Below are 19,725 nucleotides of genomic sequence, written 5' to 3' on the forward strand. Positions count from 1 at the left end.
CTTTAATTGGATCTTGCAGAGAAGAGAAACTCCACCTTCCTGGAGAGAAGCGATTATTTCAGTTATTTCTAAAGAGGGTAAAAATAAACTAGAATGTGGCAATTATTGGCCAATTAGTGTTCTTAACTTAGATTACAAACTATTTACATCTATATTAGCGCACAGATTGGAAAAGCTCTTACCTGGCCTAATCCACTTAGACCAGACTGGATTTATTCAACAAAGACAAACACAGGACAACATAAGGAGAACTCTACACATATTAGAACAGGTTAATAAGAACGAGACAGAGACAATGGTAGTAGGATTAGACGCTGAGAAAGCTTTTGATTCGGTTAGTTGGGCATTCCTATACAGAGTGTTAGGAAGATTTGGCTTTCAAGAAAAGTTTATTAAAGTAATTCAGACTCTATATGACAGCCCTACAGCCCGAATTAAGATAAATGGGGATCTCTCTGACTCCTTTATTTTAGAGAGAGGCACTAGACAGGGATGCCCAATTTCTCCTCTCCTTTTTGAGCTATATATTGAACCGCTTGCCCAACTAATAAGACAGAGCGAAATCGTAAGAGGTATCAAGGTGGCAGGGATTGAACAGAAAGTGGCGTTATTCGCAGATGATGTTTTAGTCTATCTCAGTGAACCAGAAAAATCATTCATAGGATTGTTTACATTGTTGGATGACTTTGGGAAAATATCAGGTTATAAAATAAATGTAAAGAAAACGCAGGTTATGTCCCTAAATTATACACCATCCAAAAAATTGCAGGATACATATGATCTTAAGTGGGAAGCTAAATCATTAAAATATTTAGGAATAACCCTGCCGAAGGATCTTTCAACGCTGTCACAGGTAAATCATGGGCATTAATCTCAGAGATAAAAGCAGATATGCATAGATGGAATCTTATCCCCTTTTTAAGTTTAAATTCAAGGATAAATACTATAAAAATGAATATTCTTCCTCGGTTACTGTATCTTTTCCGTACTTTACCTGTAGAGGTGGATGATAATCAATTCAGGGAATGGGACAAATGGATTTCTTGCTTCATTTGGCAAGGAAAGAAACCTAGAATTCGATATAACACCTTACAGTTAGGGAAGGAAGGAGGAGGTATGGTTCTTCCTTGCCTGAGAAATTATTTTTATGCCTCACAGATAACCCCTCTGTTATATTGGTGTAATAGGGAATATAAGGCTAGATGGAAGGAAATAGAATTTGGATTGGTTGACAGTTTTCCTCTACAGGCCTCAATAGCTGACAAAGGATTGATGGCCCAATTGGAAAGATTTAAAAACAGTTGGATAAATCTTACATTAAAAATATGGCAGAAGGTGGTTAATTCATGTGGAATTAATAACATGCTAAAACTCTTCAGATGGTGTGCATATGATACCGAATTCCTTCCCAACAGTGGAGATAAAAGATTTGAATTATGGGTAAAGAAAGGTCTTACAACCTACCTCTCACTTATACATAAAAGAGTATTACAAAGTTTCCAAATCCTGCAGGACGAACATGGCCTAGAACACAATGACTTTTTTAGGTACCTCCAAGTACGAAATTATGTTAACCAGAGTTGTAGATATACAGACCTATCAACAGTAGAATTAGAATTTTTCAAGATTCTTAATTTGGCTTGCGGTTCAATACCTAGTAAATCAGTTTCTCGATTATATAATGCACTCTCCCATGCTAAAAATGTAAACACATTGTATATTAAAGAGAAGTGGGAGAAAGAAGCGGGGTTGGTACTTTCAGAGGAGGCTTGGGGGAAAATCTGCAGCTTTCAATGGTCTTCGACTAATTCTTTGACTTGGAGAGAACATTATTGGAAAAATATTATAAGATACTTTAAGACCCCATATCAGGAAAAATATAAAGATACAAACGTGATGTGTTGGAGAAGGTGCGGCTCCAAGGAGGCAAATCATTTCCATATTTTCTGGGATTGTCCTAAATTAAGTCTCTATTGGGAAGGTATTCATAGAACATTAGTTAAGGTACTTAGGACCCAGATACCTCTGAACTTAGAGACGCTCTATTTGGGGCACGTATTGTTTCTTGAACAGAAGGAAGACATAAAGTTGCTGCAGGCCCTTTTAATGGCAAGTAAGAAATCAATCACTAGAAAGTGGCTAAATCCAATACCACCTACATTAGAAGATTGGCACAAAATTATCTTGGAAATATTTAAAATGGAAAAGTTGACTTACTCCCTGAGAATTCAAAAAGAAAAATTTTATCAAATCTGGAATAAATGGATTGAATATATAACCCCAATGCGAGCAGACTTTAGATGAATCTCCTAATGATTTATACTGCTCTTCTCATCAACACGGTAATATTGCTAATGTAAGCACCCCTAGTCTAAATGTTTACTGTTTTTGTCTTTTTTTTGGTTTGGAAAATAGAGAATTAATACAAGTAAAGGAAAAAATTTGGGTAAGGGATAAAAAATGATAAAATTAAGTAAATAAGTACATAGGGATCGGATAATTATGTTTGGGGGCAGGAGCAAGCATGAACAAGTTAGGATATAAACACCTACAATGGTTGTTACATAGGCTTACACACAACATTTTGGACCAGAAGAAGTGATCCAGAAGAGATGTATGGAAACTATTACTAATCCACTATTATTACTACTTTTCTTAACAATTAATACCATTACTTAGCCTGATAGATTAGAATTTCTACTGTACATAATTATCTATTTAAGTGTCTAATTTCTTTTTATATCATCTCAATGTGTACTTAAGAATGTATAAATAATTATAGTTTTATACATATAAAAAAATGGAAACGGTTATACATGTGAAAAAAGTACATGATACTTGTGAATTCCTTATCCAAATAAAAATAAAATTTAAAAAAAAATGAATATTATGGAAATCCTCTGAACACAAGAATAAGTGTAAATGTCTGGTTGATGACTGCTCACACTGCCTATACAGCTGTACTAACAAACAGGATGTCCCTCCCTTCCCCTCGGGTTTCCTTTTCGCTAAATGAACACACCCTGATGGCTAAGCAACTGTTGACTGAAAGATCGTTGATTTAAAAAAAAACTTACTTGTAGTTTTTATGGCAGTGCAATGTACATTCTTTCTCTATTTTGAAGTTATTTTCATTGCCTTTGCAACCACCATATAAAAGTTGTACACTCTGAAGTTCACACTGTAGTAATAGTGAGGGATTTTGCCTTTACAGTGTCCTTTATCAGATGGCAGTCAGCAAACACCATTATTCTCTGGATAAGTACAAATTGCTGTTTGTAACATCGTGATAACAGAGCAAACAGAATTCAGGAACAGTAAAAAGGACAATTGAAATCTATTAATGACGAGTAAAATCTGAGGATGTTGGTGAACTGACACAGGCGTTGAAGTCAGCACAGATCAGTCATGATCTTATCAAATGTGAGGATGGGAGGAAGACTTGAGGGAGTTGGTGAACCTACTCCTATTTTCTTGTGTTCTTCTAAAACTCAAAATTTGATGCCTGATCTTTAGCAGTGTAAAATCAATATGTTAATACTGTTTCAGCTGACTGTGGCGTGTGTGAGAGTGTGTGGACTTTGGACTTCGAGTAAAAGCAGTTTAGGGCAATCTCTGCAGGATGGTTTAATGGGTAACGTACTCACAAGAAACTGAAATATATGAAAGCAATGTTCAACTACTGTCCTCGTCTTCAGATAGTTCGAATTCCATGTGCGTGTCAGAATGCATAGATGGAACTTAAAGACTAGCTAGAGATGCACTGCTGAGCAAAGCTAAACAGGTGATCTGTTGTGACAGAGTACATGGAATAACTAATCCAAGAATAACTTCTGACAGTAAAATATGTGTGGAGCAAGCACTAAAACAAGTGACATGAAAAGACGTTCCTGTTTTTACTTCATCATAAATAGATTATAAACATATTTGTGGTATATTGATAAAAGTGTCAAAACATTAAATTCTGATAATTTTATCTGATTATGAATAACATAATAAGATTCTGTGAAACTACGATACCGTATACAGTAAGTACAGAACAGAAAATTCAGGCACATATCTATTTTGAAGAAATTAATGGAACATCCATTCGGGATATTGCCTGTAAACATGATATGTTCACAAACTCTTAAAGAAAGATTAAGTAGTTTGAAGGAAAGGAATATTCTCTTCATACTTGTATTTTATAATAAATAAGTTATATATTTCAGATGTGATTGGTTGTATTAAAATTGTAATACAGGGCTGTTATAAACTACAGTGTGAACTCTTTTTAGAATTTGAACTCTGCCCTTTCCTCATCCACAACATCACCTGGCGACTCCTCTGCTTTCGTACCTCCATCCATTCCTTTCGTTTGGCCTTGCATTCATATATCTGGGTTTGGACTTGTACAAGCAGCTTGTTGTCTACAACTTGAAGTTGATGCAATAAACTTAATGCATGCAGAGTAGATTCTAGTTCTTTATACTCACAAAAGCTGAACACTTGCAACATTCCTGAAGGTCTGTGAACTCTCGTCCTGCTTAAAACCAAGCCACATTTTGCAAGGAACTGCCTGATTAACATATCAGAAGCTTTCTCAGATACGTTGCCTACAAAAACTGTTGTAGCTGAATTACTGCTTTTATCATTTTCATGATTCCTCTGAGCAGCATGGTCCTTCCCTGGTCCAATATGCTTTCCAACCAGAGGCACAGGGGTTGGTACTGTGACGAAAAACCAAGTTATCAGAAGATTGATGCTAATGAGAGAGAGATAAGGGAGACAATGGAGAAACGTTCAAAATGTTAATGAGAGAGGAGAGAGAGATAACGAGAAGAGGCACAATTCAGAATATTGACAGGCCGGTTGCTTTGAACCTGAACTGTTTGAAATTTGATGGACAGGTAATACCCCAGCAGGGGGATAAAAAGAACAGGTTCGCTAAGGTACGACACACCACGAGATCACGAGATAACGAGACCCTGGAAGAGTGGTGTGCCCCCACAAGTTGGTGGAAGTTGGAGGTCTGGTTCGAGGGAACCGACCATAGACTGACAGGGTGAAAAGGGACGATTGGTGGGAATCTGGTGTGTGTGTCCGCCCTTGCCTGGGTGCCAGGTTCACTGCGGAAGAATGGTCGTATCCGGAACGGAGGGGTCACAGTCAGTGACCACAGAAGACATAAAAGGGTTCGCCTGAAAGCTAACTGTGAAGAACATCAAAGGTCTGTTTGAATCAAAATTTGCATTCTCTCTCTCTCTCCAATGGCACAACAGCGATTACTGTGAACTGTACTAAGCTGAACTGAACTCTGCGTCACTTGAGACTGATCATTTTACCCCTAGACTGAGATAGAGCTTGGTTGATTCCTATTACCCTAGTTCTGTGTACATGTGTGTTTTATCATTGCTAACCTGTTGCATTTATATCCTTACGATTAGAGTACGGCGTTGCTTATTTCTTTAATAAAACTTTATTATTTTCTAGTAAACCAGACTCTAACTAAGTGGTCCATTTCTGCTGGTTTGGCAACCCAGTTACGGGGTACGTAACAGTACCAACACCTGTTTGTCCCTTAATGGACAAAAGTTCATGGGGTACAGCATGGAGACATTTGTGGCATTATCTAGTACCTTTCTTAATTTGCTTTCAGTTGGCTTCATTGCAGGGAATATAGCATGCAATTAGTGGATGGATCTCCAATCAAGTTGTAGGTGTCTCAGCAAATTATGCTTCCACAATGCTGGACATCCTGGTTTTACCACATACAAGCTCAATGTGACCAACAACTTGTTGGTTGTTGTATTTCACTGTTACAAATGTCACTCTCACAGGAGTTATCTTTTCTCCAATGGTATTTCAATTTGTTTGGCCAAGCTGGTTTTTGTTTAGATGCTGCAATTTTATTCAGATTCACTTTCATTCCTGACTGCAACTAGTTGCATCTCTGTCTGCAGTTTCCATTGAAACAGCGATTTCAACTGCTCTTTTAAATGTAAGTTGTACTTCAGTTAGAAGCCTTTTCTGAATGCTTTCTAGTAAGAATCCACAAACTAAATGATGCCTCAGTGCATCATTAAACCCAATACCAAACTGACAATGCTCAGATAATCTCTTCAATTCAAATATGTAAGCTGAAAAGGAATCCCATTCTTTTTGATTCCACTTATGGAACCTAAAGCATTCTGCAATCTACAATAGTTTTGGTTCTAAGTGTGTTGCATTACTTTTATAATATTTGCAAAGTTCATTTCTGCTGGTTTGGTTGGGGCAGTCAAACTTTGAAGCAAACTTTAAACACAATATACTGAGCAAAATTTGCACTCGCTTCTCATTGGTCATTTAATTACTTCAAAAAACTGTTCCAACAGATCAGTATACAAAAGCCAATTACCCATTGTGAAATCAAAATCATCAGTCTTTCCAAAGTAGCCAGCCGTTTCTGATTTTTTATTTAATGATTATTATCACCCAGTATTCACTCTTTATGAATTCTGAATTATTCCATCTACGGCCTTTTTTAAAACTTGATGTCTCTTTTGTTTGCTTTTTTTTAGTTCAAATGTCTTGCTGCACTTTAGCAGGTCAGTAGCCATCTTGGGTTTGTTTTAAAAATACCTCGTCACCAATGTTATAGACTCTGTGTCTGTCACCCAAGTATACATAGCTGCAAGAAATCAATTTTCAATATCCCCCATGTCTTTCAGCTCCAGGCATAGATTATCACTGATCTTACAGAGGACCAATTTTGTCCTTTGCTATCCTTTTGCTCTTAATATAACTGTAGAAGCCCTTGGGATTTTCCTCCACCTTCTCTGCTAGAGCAATCTCATGCTTTCTTTTAGTCCTTCTTATTTCTTAATTGCTCTCTTGTATTTCTTATACCTCTCAAGTGCCTCATTTGTTTCTATCTGCCTATACCATGCTCAAAACTTTGATTCCTATCTTTGTATGTGGGCTTAACACTAAATCTTTCTTGACAACCTCTCCACGAACTGTTCTGATGCTCTGGTTCTCATTCCCCTGCAATTCTAGTTAGACCCCACTGTGCAACACTAGTCGGGCAAGTAAGTAGCAGTGTTTAAAGGGGCTTTAGCATCATGTGTTCTGAGGTTTGAGCATCTAATCCAGAGACAACCTGATACTGGGCCCCACATCATGTTGGGCCTCTGGCTGTGGTCCATGCTGCTTCTATGGATCAGGCCATAATTCTCACAACACTGAGTGAATGGCATCAACAAAAGAGTTGAGCACTGGACTATTTTTGGTGTCATACTTGAAACAAAGACACGACAGAGGATCCAGTATGGACAGGTATCAGCTGTGTCTCATCGTCACTTGGTTTATGGTGGCAACCTAAGGGTCTTGAGCACAGGAATTAGAGTGAAACTCGATTGGTGTTTGTAAGTTCAGCCACATTGTTGAAGAATTAGTTGTTTGGATGATCCATTGAACCTAGAACATCTGCATTTACAAAACCATTCAATGCTCTGAGATATTCTCCATACAGCTACCATAAATAAGCTCTTCACACTTCTGCATATTAATGTTGTAGTAATAGTGAAGGATAAGGCTTTACAGGAACTAGATCTGCTGGCTGCCACTGTGTCCAGAACTGTTGCATGTATTTTCTATATAACAATTGAGAAAATGCAATCAAGATGAATAGAAACTGTAAATAATTGTAATCCAAACCCTTACTGCCAAGTAAGTTGTCAACAAGCTGTTGAACTCAATACGTGGTGGTTAACCTTACTAGTGTAAAATTGTTGGATGATTACCATCTCAGCACTGAAAGAACAATCAGCCAGAATCACATTCGCAATCAACACCAGTTTCTCTGGAAAGATAACAAGGCTAAGTAGACTTTTGGGCCACAATTATATTAGACTTGGCAGTGCTATTGCACACATCTGTGGAAAGACCTCCTGCTTGGGGTCAAAAAGGTACTTCACTGTTCTGCTGGAGGGCTGCTAACATGTCATATAACATGCATAGCTACTGTCATTGCTTTCAGATATTTTAACTTCCATGTGGTTCTCACCATACTGGGAGAACAGCATCAAGAAAACAAGTCAGTACTAGATGGTTTAGAAGGCAAACATGGAACAAAACCATGATGTGAATCCAATACGACAGGTAAAATCACAAAGCAATTACTATCAACAGATCATTGCAATACTAGAGGAAACAACACACTGGACTATTGTTACACCACCATCAAGAATGCCTACCATGCTATTCCATGCCCTCACTTCAGGAAGTCTGGTCATCTGGCTGTACTACTCCCTGAGGATAGGCAGAGACTGAAGACTGCAGCACCAGCAGTGAGGACCAAGAAGGTATGGACAAGAGAAGCACAGGAGCGCCTACAGGACTGCTTTGAATTGGTTGGCTGGACTGTATTCAGGGATTCACCTTTGAACCTGGATGAGTATGCTGCAGTTGTTACCAGCTTCATTAAAACCTGTGTGTGCTTACAGAGACTTACTACACGTTCTCAAAACAAAAGCCGTGGATGAACCAGGAGGTACGTCATCTACTGAAGGCTAGATCTATGGCATTCAAGTCTGGCAACCCAGGCCTGTACCAGAAAACCAGGTATGATTTGTGGAGGGCTATTTCAAGGGCGAAGAGACAATTACAAATGAGGTTGGAGGCGACTTCAGATGCACGACAACTCTGGCAGGGTTTGCAAGACATTACTTCCTACAAAGCGAAACCCAATAGCATGAATGGCAGCGATGCTTCACTACCAGATGAATTCAACACCTTCTATGCCTGCTTTGAAAGGCAGAATACAACTACAGCTGTGAAGATTCCAGCTTCACCTGATGACCCTGTGATCTGTCTCAGAGGCCGATGTTAGGCTGTCTTTAAACAGAGTGAACCCTTGCAAGGCAGAAGGTCCCTATGGAGTACCTAGTAAGGCAAAAGTAAAACTTAAAAAACTAAATAAGCAAATACCTGAACAATCCCTTGACTACTTGCAATTAATTAAAGAAGAAAACTTAAGAGAAAAATTTACAATTGAAGTAAGGAATAAATCTCAAAGTCTAGAAATAGAATCTGTTGAAGATGATAGCGATCATGTAAAAATGAAATTTAACTCTCTAAAGGATGCCTTGGTAGAATCAGCAAAGTCAGTGATTCCTAAAAAAGAAAAAAAGCACGAAAAATAAATGGATGACAGACGAAATCAAAAATCTAATGGAAGAAAGCAAATCCTATGGAATATATGTCCTTAGATAAAAAAGTTAAAAGCTTATGTCAAAAAGCCAAAGAAGAATGGTTAAACCAGGAATGTGAGCAAATAGAAAGAATCCCTATTACTGATCCAAAAAGGCTACATCAACAAATCAAGAATATCACTGGTAAAAAGCTCCTCTGTTCTTCAGGTGGATGTTTGAAAGCAAAGGACGGTACCACTATCATGGAAAAAGATGAGATTATGTACAGATGGACTGTGTATATTCAGGAATTGTTTGAAGACGACCGAGGTGAAAAACCAAAAATTAAGAAAAACATTGAAGGTCCAAGTATTTTAAAATCTGAAGTCCGTAATGGAATAAATAAGATGAAGAAAGGAAAGGCAGCAGGTCCAGATGAATTAGTAATAGAACAAATTATCGCCCTTGAAGATTATGGAATTGAAAAACTTACTGATTTAATCAATGAAATTTATGAGACTGGAATAATACCAGAAGAGATGAAAAAATGAATATTTATCACTCTTCCTAAAAAACCTGGAGCAATAGAATGTGAATTACATAGGACCATAAGTTTAATGAGTCATATCACCAAGATACTTCTAAGAATTTTGATGACTAGAGCTAAAAGTAAGATACAAGCTGAAATAGGCAAAGAACAATGTGGTTTTGTGAAAGACAAAGGTACAAGAAACACAATATTGATGTTAAGGATACTATCAGAATGAGCTATTCAAGTGCAAAAAGGCTTGTTTGTTTTATCGACTACACAAAAGCACTTAATAAAGTGAAGCACAATAAGTTGTTTGAAATATTACAGGAAACTCTAGATCTAGTTTCGAAAGATCTCCGCCTGATCAGAAATGTGTACTGGGAACAAACTGCCGCTGTAAGAATAGATGGAGAAGTGAGTCAGTTTACGGAAATCCAGAGGCGTAAGTTAAGGGTGTGTTTTCTCCCCGATCTATTTAATATGTACAGTGAAACAATATTACAAAAAAAATGAGACATCTTGGGAATCAAAGTTGGCGGTGAAAACATCAATAATTTCAGATATGCAAGTGACTCCTTGTTAGTTGCAAGTACGGAGGAAGAACTACAAAACCTAATTGATATAATTGTTGAAGAAAGTGCAAAAATGGGTCTATTTATCAATTGCAAAAAGACAGAATGTATGGTGATATCCAAAATGAAGGAGAATCCTATTTACAGGCTGAGAATAAATGGGGAAGACATAAAACAAGTACAGAACTTTTGCTACTTAGGAAGCTGGGTGACATCAGATGGCAGGTGTGACATGGACATCAAAAGAAGAATAGGGATGGCAAAAGACACCTTTACGAGAATGAAGAGTATACTGACCAATACTAAACTAGGCATGACAACCCACCTCAGAGTACTGAAATGTTACATTTATCCAGTTATGTTATATGGCTCAGAATGTTGGACAGTATCTAGTAACATGAGGAAATGAATTGTAGCAGCAGAGATGTGGTTTTTGAGGATGATGCAAAGAATATCATGGACAAAATGAATATTTAACGAGGATGTCATGAACAGAGCAAAAACAAAAAGAGAAATAATGTACAAGATCATGAAAAGGCAACGTAACTTCATTGGACATGTGATTAGGAAAGAGGAGTTAGAATGCACGGTAATTATGGGAAAGATTGAAGGGAAGAAAGCAAGAGGAAGACAAAGACAAATGATGATGGAGACAGCAGCCAGAGAACTGGAAATGAATACCAATGAATTGATCCACCTAACCTGAAACAGGAGTGTGTGGGCCATGGCAGTCAAAGCTCAAACTGGGCATGGTACCTGATGATGATGATGATGATGATGATGATGACCAAATACTATCAAAGTGTATGTAAATTTCTGACCCACTGGGAAAGTGATGAAAGAAATAAAGGCTGAAATAAATCATTCTGTCTACTATTATTCTGACATTTTACATTCTTAAAATAAAGTAGCGATCCTAACTGACCTAAGACGGGGAATGTTTTCTAGGATTAAATGTCAGGAATTGTGAAAAACTGAGTTTAAATGTTTTTGGCTAAGGTGTATATAAACTTCTGACTTCAACTGTATATTCCTAAACCTACTGTGTTTATTAACTCATTGACACTCATTGATTGTCATCTCGTGGGCACGATGATGCCATCAAGGGGCAACTGTTTGTGTGCAGCTTTGTTGGGAGTCATCAAGTATTCCTGTTTAGGACCACTACATCTGAACTCCACAGTCACAGACATGGGTACTGCAGTAAGTAACATTACATTAAGATGTTTAAGAAATCTACTGATATGCAAAATTGATGAACCTCAGACAGCAGACAAGGATAGCGACTGCAGTTCCCCTTTAAGGAAGCGGAAATGCCATGCCAGACTAAGTTTGATTGAAATGCAAAGGCTTTAGACTTCCACTCCTGTCTATGCTGCTTGTGAATGTACAGCCTCTGGAAAACAAAACTGAGCACCTCAGAGTGAGCAAGATAGCACAGTCTTTTAAAAGTAGAGGAGGTGAAGGATGTTTTATGATTAACTCATTGTAGTGCACAGACATGGTTCTGTCTCAGTCCTCCTCATCTAACCTTGAACATCTACCAGTCAAATGTCATCCATTTTATCTGCCAAGGGAATTTTCCACCATCATCCTGGTAGCTTTCCACCTCAGGCCTTTGTCAGGTAGGCTCTGGAGGAGCTGAGAATCGTAATCAGCAGGCACAAAACTGCTCTATCTGATGCCTTCCCTATCACCGCTGGAGATTTCAACAAGACCAACTTGAAGAGGTCTCTGAAAAACTATCACCAGCATATCACCTGTGGAACCAGAGCAGCCAACACACTTGACCACTATTATATCACTATCAAGAAAGCTTACCGTGCCATCCCATGCCACACTTTGGAAAGTGTGATCACCAGGCTATACTAATAACTGCTTGCGTATGGGCAGAGACTGAAGACCACAGCACCAGTGGTGAGGACCAAGAAAGTTTTGTCAAGGGAGATGGAGGAGCACTTACAGGGCCGTTTTGTGATGCTGGACAGGACAATATTCATGGATTCCACTTTGAGTCTGAATGGATATGGCACAGTTGTTACTGACTTCATTGAAACCTGTGTGGATGAGTGTGTGCCTTCACGAATGTACCAGACATACAAAAGTCAAATGCCATGGATGACCCAGGTGTTTGTAGTCTGGTGAGGTCTACATCTTTTCCAGACTTCCAGTTAAGATGACATTACCAAATGTAATCAGCAGCTTCTGGGAGTCAAAAAGCTAAGAAATCTGACTAAAAATAGCTTTTCTGTGGTAAATTGTGTTATCACTGCAAACAGTGAAGGGGCGAGCGCTGGTGAGTCGAGTTTGGAGGATGAGCCGAGATCATGTGTTGCAGAATCATTGCAGTTGAAGATCCGATGCCCGTACAGCTTATCCAGGAGTGAGGATGGATCACTCCAGCTGCTGAAAGTTGGGGCCCAGGCAGAGAAGATCCGATGCTCATTCAACTGACCAGGGTGCGAGGTTGGATCGCTCTGGGCACTGAGCTGAAATGAAGAGCTTGGGAGCGGCTTCAGCCTGGATGACAGAATCTGGACCCCGAGTGAGTTACAAGGTGGCATGGTCTAGGCCCGGAGCCTTTTACTGCTGCAGCATCCTACTGTGAGGTACAATATGCTGTTTAGACAATTTGAATACCCACCTAGATCAGAGGCGAAAGCTGATTTCGCTCTTTGCTCTTCTCTCCAGGATGCTGGAGCCTCTGTACCTCCCTCTCCAACAGGATCCTTGACTTAACTCACCGGGAGACAAAAGTCCCTCAAGCGTCCTGGACACCTTCAAAAGGCAATGCCTCAACAAGGCGGTATCCATCATTAAGGACTCCCATTATCTACAACATGCATTTCTCATTGCTACCATCAAGGCGGTGATACAGGAGCCTGAAGGCACATATCCAGCGCTTCAGGAACAGCTTCTTCCTCTCTTCCATCCAATTCCAATTTCTCTGCTTTCCCCTCTCTTATTGCACCACTTATTTAATTCAATTTATTTTTTATATATACTCCTTATTGTAATTTATAATTTTTATTAATATGTATTGCAATGTGCCGCTGGCATAAAACAACAAATTTCATGACATATGCCGGTGACATTAAATCTGATTCTGATTCTGGTATTTGAAAGCAAGTTCACCAGCTAATTTCAGTGACACCAGATTGTAATAAATGGATGTCAGGTATTGAAGAACTTCTGTGATAACCATAATATTGTAGTTTGTACGAATACAGTCCTTTATAATCAGTTGCTCAGTAAAGAGGACCTGGAACTGAGGCCAGGCACAAGACGCTAAAAATATTGATCCTTGACTTACACCAACCTATTCATTTATGGGATATTCATTAAAATCTTTCCACTAATCATGGAATCTCACGTTTGTCACATTTTCTTTTACTCAAATCCAACTGTCTCTTTGGCAAAGCTAAATGAAATAATCGGGAAAAAAAGTTGATTAGATACTTACTAATGGTTCTTCCACAATGTGCTGTGCATTCGTTCTCTGATACAAAGTTATTTTCATTCTTCATGCAGCCACCATAAATAAACTTCTCACACTTCTGACTTTTAACGTTGTAGAAATAGCGAATCAGATAGGCTTTACAGGGTCCAGGTTTTGCTGGCTGTGAGCAGATGTCTCTCTTATCTAGGAAAGAATAATTTTTTAAATGTAATTTCTATATAACCACATATCAGAGGAAATGCAAAGTTGTGGGTCTCAAAACAAGAAAGAATTGAAACCTGAAATATTAATGTCAAGTAACGGTACTGACAGATTGTTGAACTTAAAATGTGGTGGGTAACCTCAGCCAGTTTAAAGTCAATACATGATTACAGGCTCAGCATTGTGAAAGGACAATCAGCCAGAATCACATTCATAATCAACACCAGTCTATCTGGACAGATAATGAGACTAAAATGCTCTCCCGTAAACATTGGCAGGAAATGTTCACATTACATGATCTGTACCAGCAGGCCAACCTCCAGAGCACCATATAACATCAAAAGATGTAAGCACTCTGCAGGTTGCTCGGGATTGGAAAATGAATGTGGACTTGGGAAAAGAAGCTTGTGTTTCCTCCAGACATTGCAGCTACAACACTCCGGCCAGACATGGTCCTGTGGTCCACAACAGCCAAGCTGGCATATGTTGTGGAATTGACAGTACCGTGGGAAGATGGTGTCAAAGAAGCTTATGAGAGGAAAAAGAACAAGTACTCTGAACTGGCAATTGAAGCTGCCCATAATGACTGGAAGACCAAGATTTTCCCTGTAGAAGTGGGATGCAGGGAATTCGTTGCTACATCTATGACCAGTCTATTGAAGAAGATGGGGGTGAGGGGTCACTCCCTCCAACAAGCAATCAAGTCCTTGTCAAATTCAGCAGAAGAAAGCAGCAATTGGATTTGGATTAAAAGGAAAGACAACAACTGGGCTGCAAGATGAGGACAGGAGGGTATGGAACTGAGAGGGGTGTATCTGGGACGCCAGGTAGCACCGTTGAGCTCTCTGGAGACGTCATGAGCTTATCAACGAAACGTCAAAGAAGGAGGGTGCCCACCTGATGACCATGATGACGTACCTACCCTCCCTCCTTGTCACCACTCCAAACCCACTGCCAACATCGAGAGTGCCAATTTACCATAGGGATTGAAACATCAAGTCCTAGCAGCTCTACAATGAACACTGGGCCACGATTACATTGGACGTGGCCGTGTTGTTGCATGCACTGATGGAAAAAGCTTCTGTTTAGGGTCAAAAAGCTACTTAACCCTTCTACTGGAGGGCAGCCAACATACAAGAACAAACAGCTGCAGTAAAAAAAAAATTGGATATTTTAACTTCCATGTGATTCTCACAATAGGGAGTCAATGACATAAACAAAAGAGTTTGAGCTCTGGACCATGATTGTGGGTCCAGAATGAAGAGATAACAGCTGTGTCTTAAGTGTTCACTTCGTTTACAATATCAACTCTGGGCCCATGAGCACAAAACATTGACTGAGGCTGCACTGCTGCTGTGAAGGACAGCTACACTATTGGAGAAGCCATTATTTTCACAAGACCATAAGACATAAGAGCAGAATTAGGCCATTTGGCCCACGGAGTCTGCTCTGCCTTTCAATCATGGCTGATCCTTTTTCTCCCCCCTCCTCAGCCCCACTCCCCAGCCTTCTTCCTGTAACTTTTGATGCCATGTCCAATCAAGAAGCTATCAATCATCTGCCTTAAGTACACTGAACTACCTGGTCTTCACAGCTGCCTGTGGTAACAAATTCCTCAAATTCACCACCCTCCAGCAAAAGAAATTTGACTGCATCTCTGTTTTAAATGGATGCCCCTCTTGCCCTAGACTCCCCCACCCTGGAAAATATCCTTTCCACATCTACTCTGTCTAGTCCTTTCAACATTTGAAAGGTTTCAAACAGATCTCCCATCATCCTTATAAATTCCAGTGAGTACAGACCCAAAGCCATCAAACGTTCCTCATTCCTGGAATCATATTTGTGAACCTCCTCTGAACCTTCTACAATGCCAACACATTTTTCTTTGATAGTGATCCCAAAACTGTTCACAATATTCAAGGCAAGGCCTCACCAGGGCCTCAGCATCACATCCCTGCTCTTATATTCTAGACCTCTTGAAATGAATTTGCCTTTGTCACCCCCCGACTCAACCTGCAAGTTAACCTTTAGGTTGTTCTGCACAAGGACTCCCAAGTCCCTTTGCATGTCAGATTTTTGAATTTTCTCTCCATTTAGAAAATAGTCTGCACAGTTATTTCTTCTACTAAAGTACGTGACCATGCAATTTTCTAACATTGTATTTAATTTGCCATTTTCTTGCCCATTCTCCTAATCTGCCTAAGTTCTCCTGCAGCCCACCTGTTTCCTCAACACTACCAATCTTCATATCATCTGCAAACTTAGCAACAAAGCCATCTATTCCATTATCTCAATCATTGATATACAGCATAAAAAGAAGTGGTCCCAACCCGGACCCTGTGGAACACCACTAGTCACTGGCAGCCAACCAGAAAAGGATCCTTTTATTCCCACTAGCTGCCTCCTACCAAACAGCCAATGCTCTAACCATGCCAGTAACTTTCCTGTAATACCATGGGTTCTTAACTTGATAATCAGCCTCATGTGTGGCACCTTGTCAAAGGCCTTCTGAAACTCCTAATATAGAAAATCTACTGCATCCCCTTTATCTATCCTACTTGTCCTCTCTTCAAAGATTTCAAACATGTTTGTCAAGTAAGATTTACCCTTAAGGAAACCATGCTGTCTTTGTCTTATCCTGTCCTGTGCCACCACGTACTCCATAACCTCATCCTTAACAAATGACTCCAACATCTTCCAACCACCGTGGTCAGACTAACTGGTCAGTAATTTCCTTTCTGGTGCTTCCTTCCTTTCGTAAAGAGTGGAGTGATATTTGCAATTTTCTAGTTCTCCAGGACCTTGCCAAGGTCCAATGATTCTTGAAAGATCATTACTTATGCCTCCACAATCTCTACCGCTACAACTTTCAGAACCCTAGGGTGCAGTTCGTCTGGTCCGGGTGACTTATGCACTATTAGGTCTTTCAGCTTTTTGAGCAACTTATCGCTTGTAATAGTAACTGCATTCACTTCTCTTCCCTCACACCCCTCAGCACCTGGCACACTGCTTGTGCCTGCCACAGTGGAGACTGATGTGAAATACTCATGTAGTTCATCTGCCATCTCCTTGTCCCCCAGTAATATTTCTTCAGCCTCATTTTCTAGTGATTCTATATTTACTCTTATTGCTCTATTATTTTTATATACTTAAAGAAGCTCTTACTGTGCACTTTGATATTGTTTACTAGCTCGCTTTCATATTTCATTTTTCCCACCTAATGATTCTTTTAGTTGCTTTCTGTAGGTTTTTAAAAGCTTCCCCATCCTCTATCTTCCCACAAATTTTTGCTTTGTTGTATGCCCTCTGTTTTGCTTTTACCATTAGCTTTGACTTCCCTTGTCAGCCACAGTTGTACTATTTTGCCATTCGAGTATTTCATTGTTTTTGGAATACATCTATCCTGTAAGCTCCTCTTTTTTTCCCAGAAACTCATGTCATTGTTGCTCTGCTGTCATCCCTGCCAGCATCTCTTTCCAATTTATTTTGGCCAGCTCCTCGCTCATACCACTGCTATGTCCTTTTCTTCACTGAAGTACTGCTACATCAGACTTTACTTTCTCCCTATCAATTTTCATGTTGAACTTAATCATATTGTGATCACTGTCTCCTAAGGGTTCCTTTACCTTAAGCTCCCTAATTGCATCCAGTTCATTACATAACATAACTTCCTCAATAAAATGTTGATCCGCTATTAGGCTCAATGGCAAATTACTCTAAAAAACCTTCTCATTGGCATTCAACAAACTCACTCTCTTAAGATTCACTACCGACCTGATTTTCCCATTTGACCTGTATGTTGAAATCGCCCATGACCTTTATAACATTGGCCCCCCATGATCTATTGCACATAGAGCACAGGCAGCTACAAAAGACCCAATGGCCCTACTGTGAAGAAAAGCAGAGCTCTTACTGATATCCTAGCCAATATATATTTCTGCACCCATTATGTGATCAAGAACATAGCCAGATATTTGCAGCTATTTCCTCCAACATCTGATTTAAACAAAAAGGCTGTCAAATATTGAAATATATAATGATCTCTGTATTGTTCCTGGTATGAATCAGCTGCTTATTGAAGAGGAACAGGAAATGAGGCTTAAGAATTTAAAAATATTAAATACTAACTTACACCAAGCAAACTATTCTTTGGATATTCATTTAAATGTTTTCATTAATCAGGGAACCTCACATTTGCCATTTTTTTTCAGATTGCAAAGCTACATGACTTAATCAAAGAAAGACACTTGACTAGAAACGTACTAATGGTTCTTCCACATCGGTCTGTGCAGTCAATCGCTGATAAAAAATTATTTTCGTTCCCCTTGCAGCCACCATAAACAAACTTCTCACACTTTCCAGTTGCAACGTTGTAGTAATAGCGATGGTTTATGGCTTTACAGGGCCCTTCGTCTTTTGGCAGTGAGCAGTCATCTCCATCAGCTACAAAAACACAAGATGTTGTTGTATGTAGTTGAATTGCATACCGATCTAGTAAATCAAAATCTGGGTGCCTAGAAACAAGAAACAATTAAAATCCAAACTTTTACTGTCAAGTACAGGTTTCAACAGATTGTAGAGCCCAAAGTGTGGTGATAAATACTGACCTTAGTCAGTGTAAGTTCAGTGGACAGTTACTGATGGGGCAAGTAGGCAATCACATTTACGATAAGCATCACTTAGTCAGGTATGTGTATTTGTTTCATTATTGGATTGGAAGTGGTTATGTCTCCACCATGGAGAAAGTTCCTCACTTGACAAGGGTAGTGGGGTGGTAGGGATGGTGAAGAGAAGGGGAGCAGGTACTTGCTGTGCTGTACATGTTCTGCTGAAACAAACTTACTTGACTTTTTGACAGTATTTAGCCCCACAACCCACCTAACATATATTTTATCCATAGTTATCTATAAAATAAGAATATATTATATACTGAAGTTTATTCTTAATCTCTGCATTTTTAAAATATTGAAATACTTACAAGATGGAGAAAACCAATATATGATAGCAATAATAATTTTACAAATACAAACTTTTAAAAATATTCCCATTAAGTAACTTGTTTATTATTTAACTTTATGGTATATTATAATTAGTTAATTACACAGTCATAGATGATGAAACGATAATAAATACTGATCAAAACAAAGTCCATATAATCCTAGCCAAAACCCGAATCCTACAAAACTTTTCTGTCACATGCTGTTTTTTTATCCTGAAGGTGCAAGAACTTGTCCTGTCCCTCTGCAAAGTGTTCTCAGTCATTGAAAGTGACTTAAAACTGTCATAATATGAATTTCTGCTCTGCCTGGCTTTTCAGTTGGCCACTCACTTGCTTTCCTGAACAGATTTCCGGAACATAGGATGACCACTTCCTCAATAAAATGTCCTACTTAATGGTCTACTGTGACTCCACTTCCCCTCATGCTCAAAATCTCGAGGTAGTGGGGAAACAATGGCTAATTTTTGTTTAACTCTATGCTTTCTTTAAATACTGAGTTGCATTTTCCCTCAACATCCTACTCATTTTGCTTCCATGAATTCCTTGCTCATCGGGTTTTCACTCTTTATACTCAGTGAAAACTGCTCTCTGTGTGATTATGGAAGAGCTTGGAAGAAAGAACTAGAGAAATCAAGCCTGGAGGTAACCTGCAATTTTAATGTTACAGGTTGGAATTCTTGGGCCCTGCAATTATGCTTCAATTTGTCCTCCCAAAGAATAAATGAATTACAATGTTTTACATTTAAAAAGGTTTCCATGAGAAACAAAAATCAGAGTTAAGGTCTTTCCTGCTGGATGCGATCATA

General features: G+C 39.0%; 1 protein-coding gene across 1 annotated transcript in view; it reads right to left on the reverse strand.

The window, feature by feature from the left end:
• Positions 1-19,725, reverse strand: part of tfpi2 (tissue factor pathway inhibitor 2) — a 68,022-nt gene that overhangs the window by 23,196 nt on the left and 25,101 nt on the right. The window contains exons 2-3 of the mRNA XM_072253433.1: positions 18,184-18,363; positions 13,723-13,902 (exon numbers count right to left, since the gene is read on the reverse strand). Of these exons, the coding sequence (XP_072109534.1) occupies positions 13,723-13,902; positions 18,184-18,363 (360 nt within the window). The remainder of the gene's footprint in view (positions 1-13,722; positions 13,903-18,183; positions 18,364-19,725) is intronic.

This window comes from Mobula birostris, chromosome 3 (genome assembly GCF_030028105.1).
Source record: "Mobula birostris isolate sMobBir1 chromosome 3, sMobBir1.hap1, whole genome shotgun sequence".
NCBI lineage: Eukaryota > Metazoa > Chordata > Chondrichthyes > Myliobatiformes > Myliobatidae > Mobula > Mobula birostris.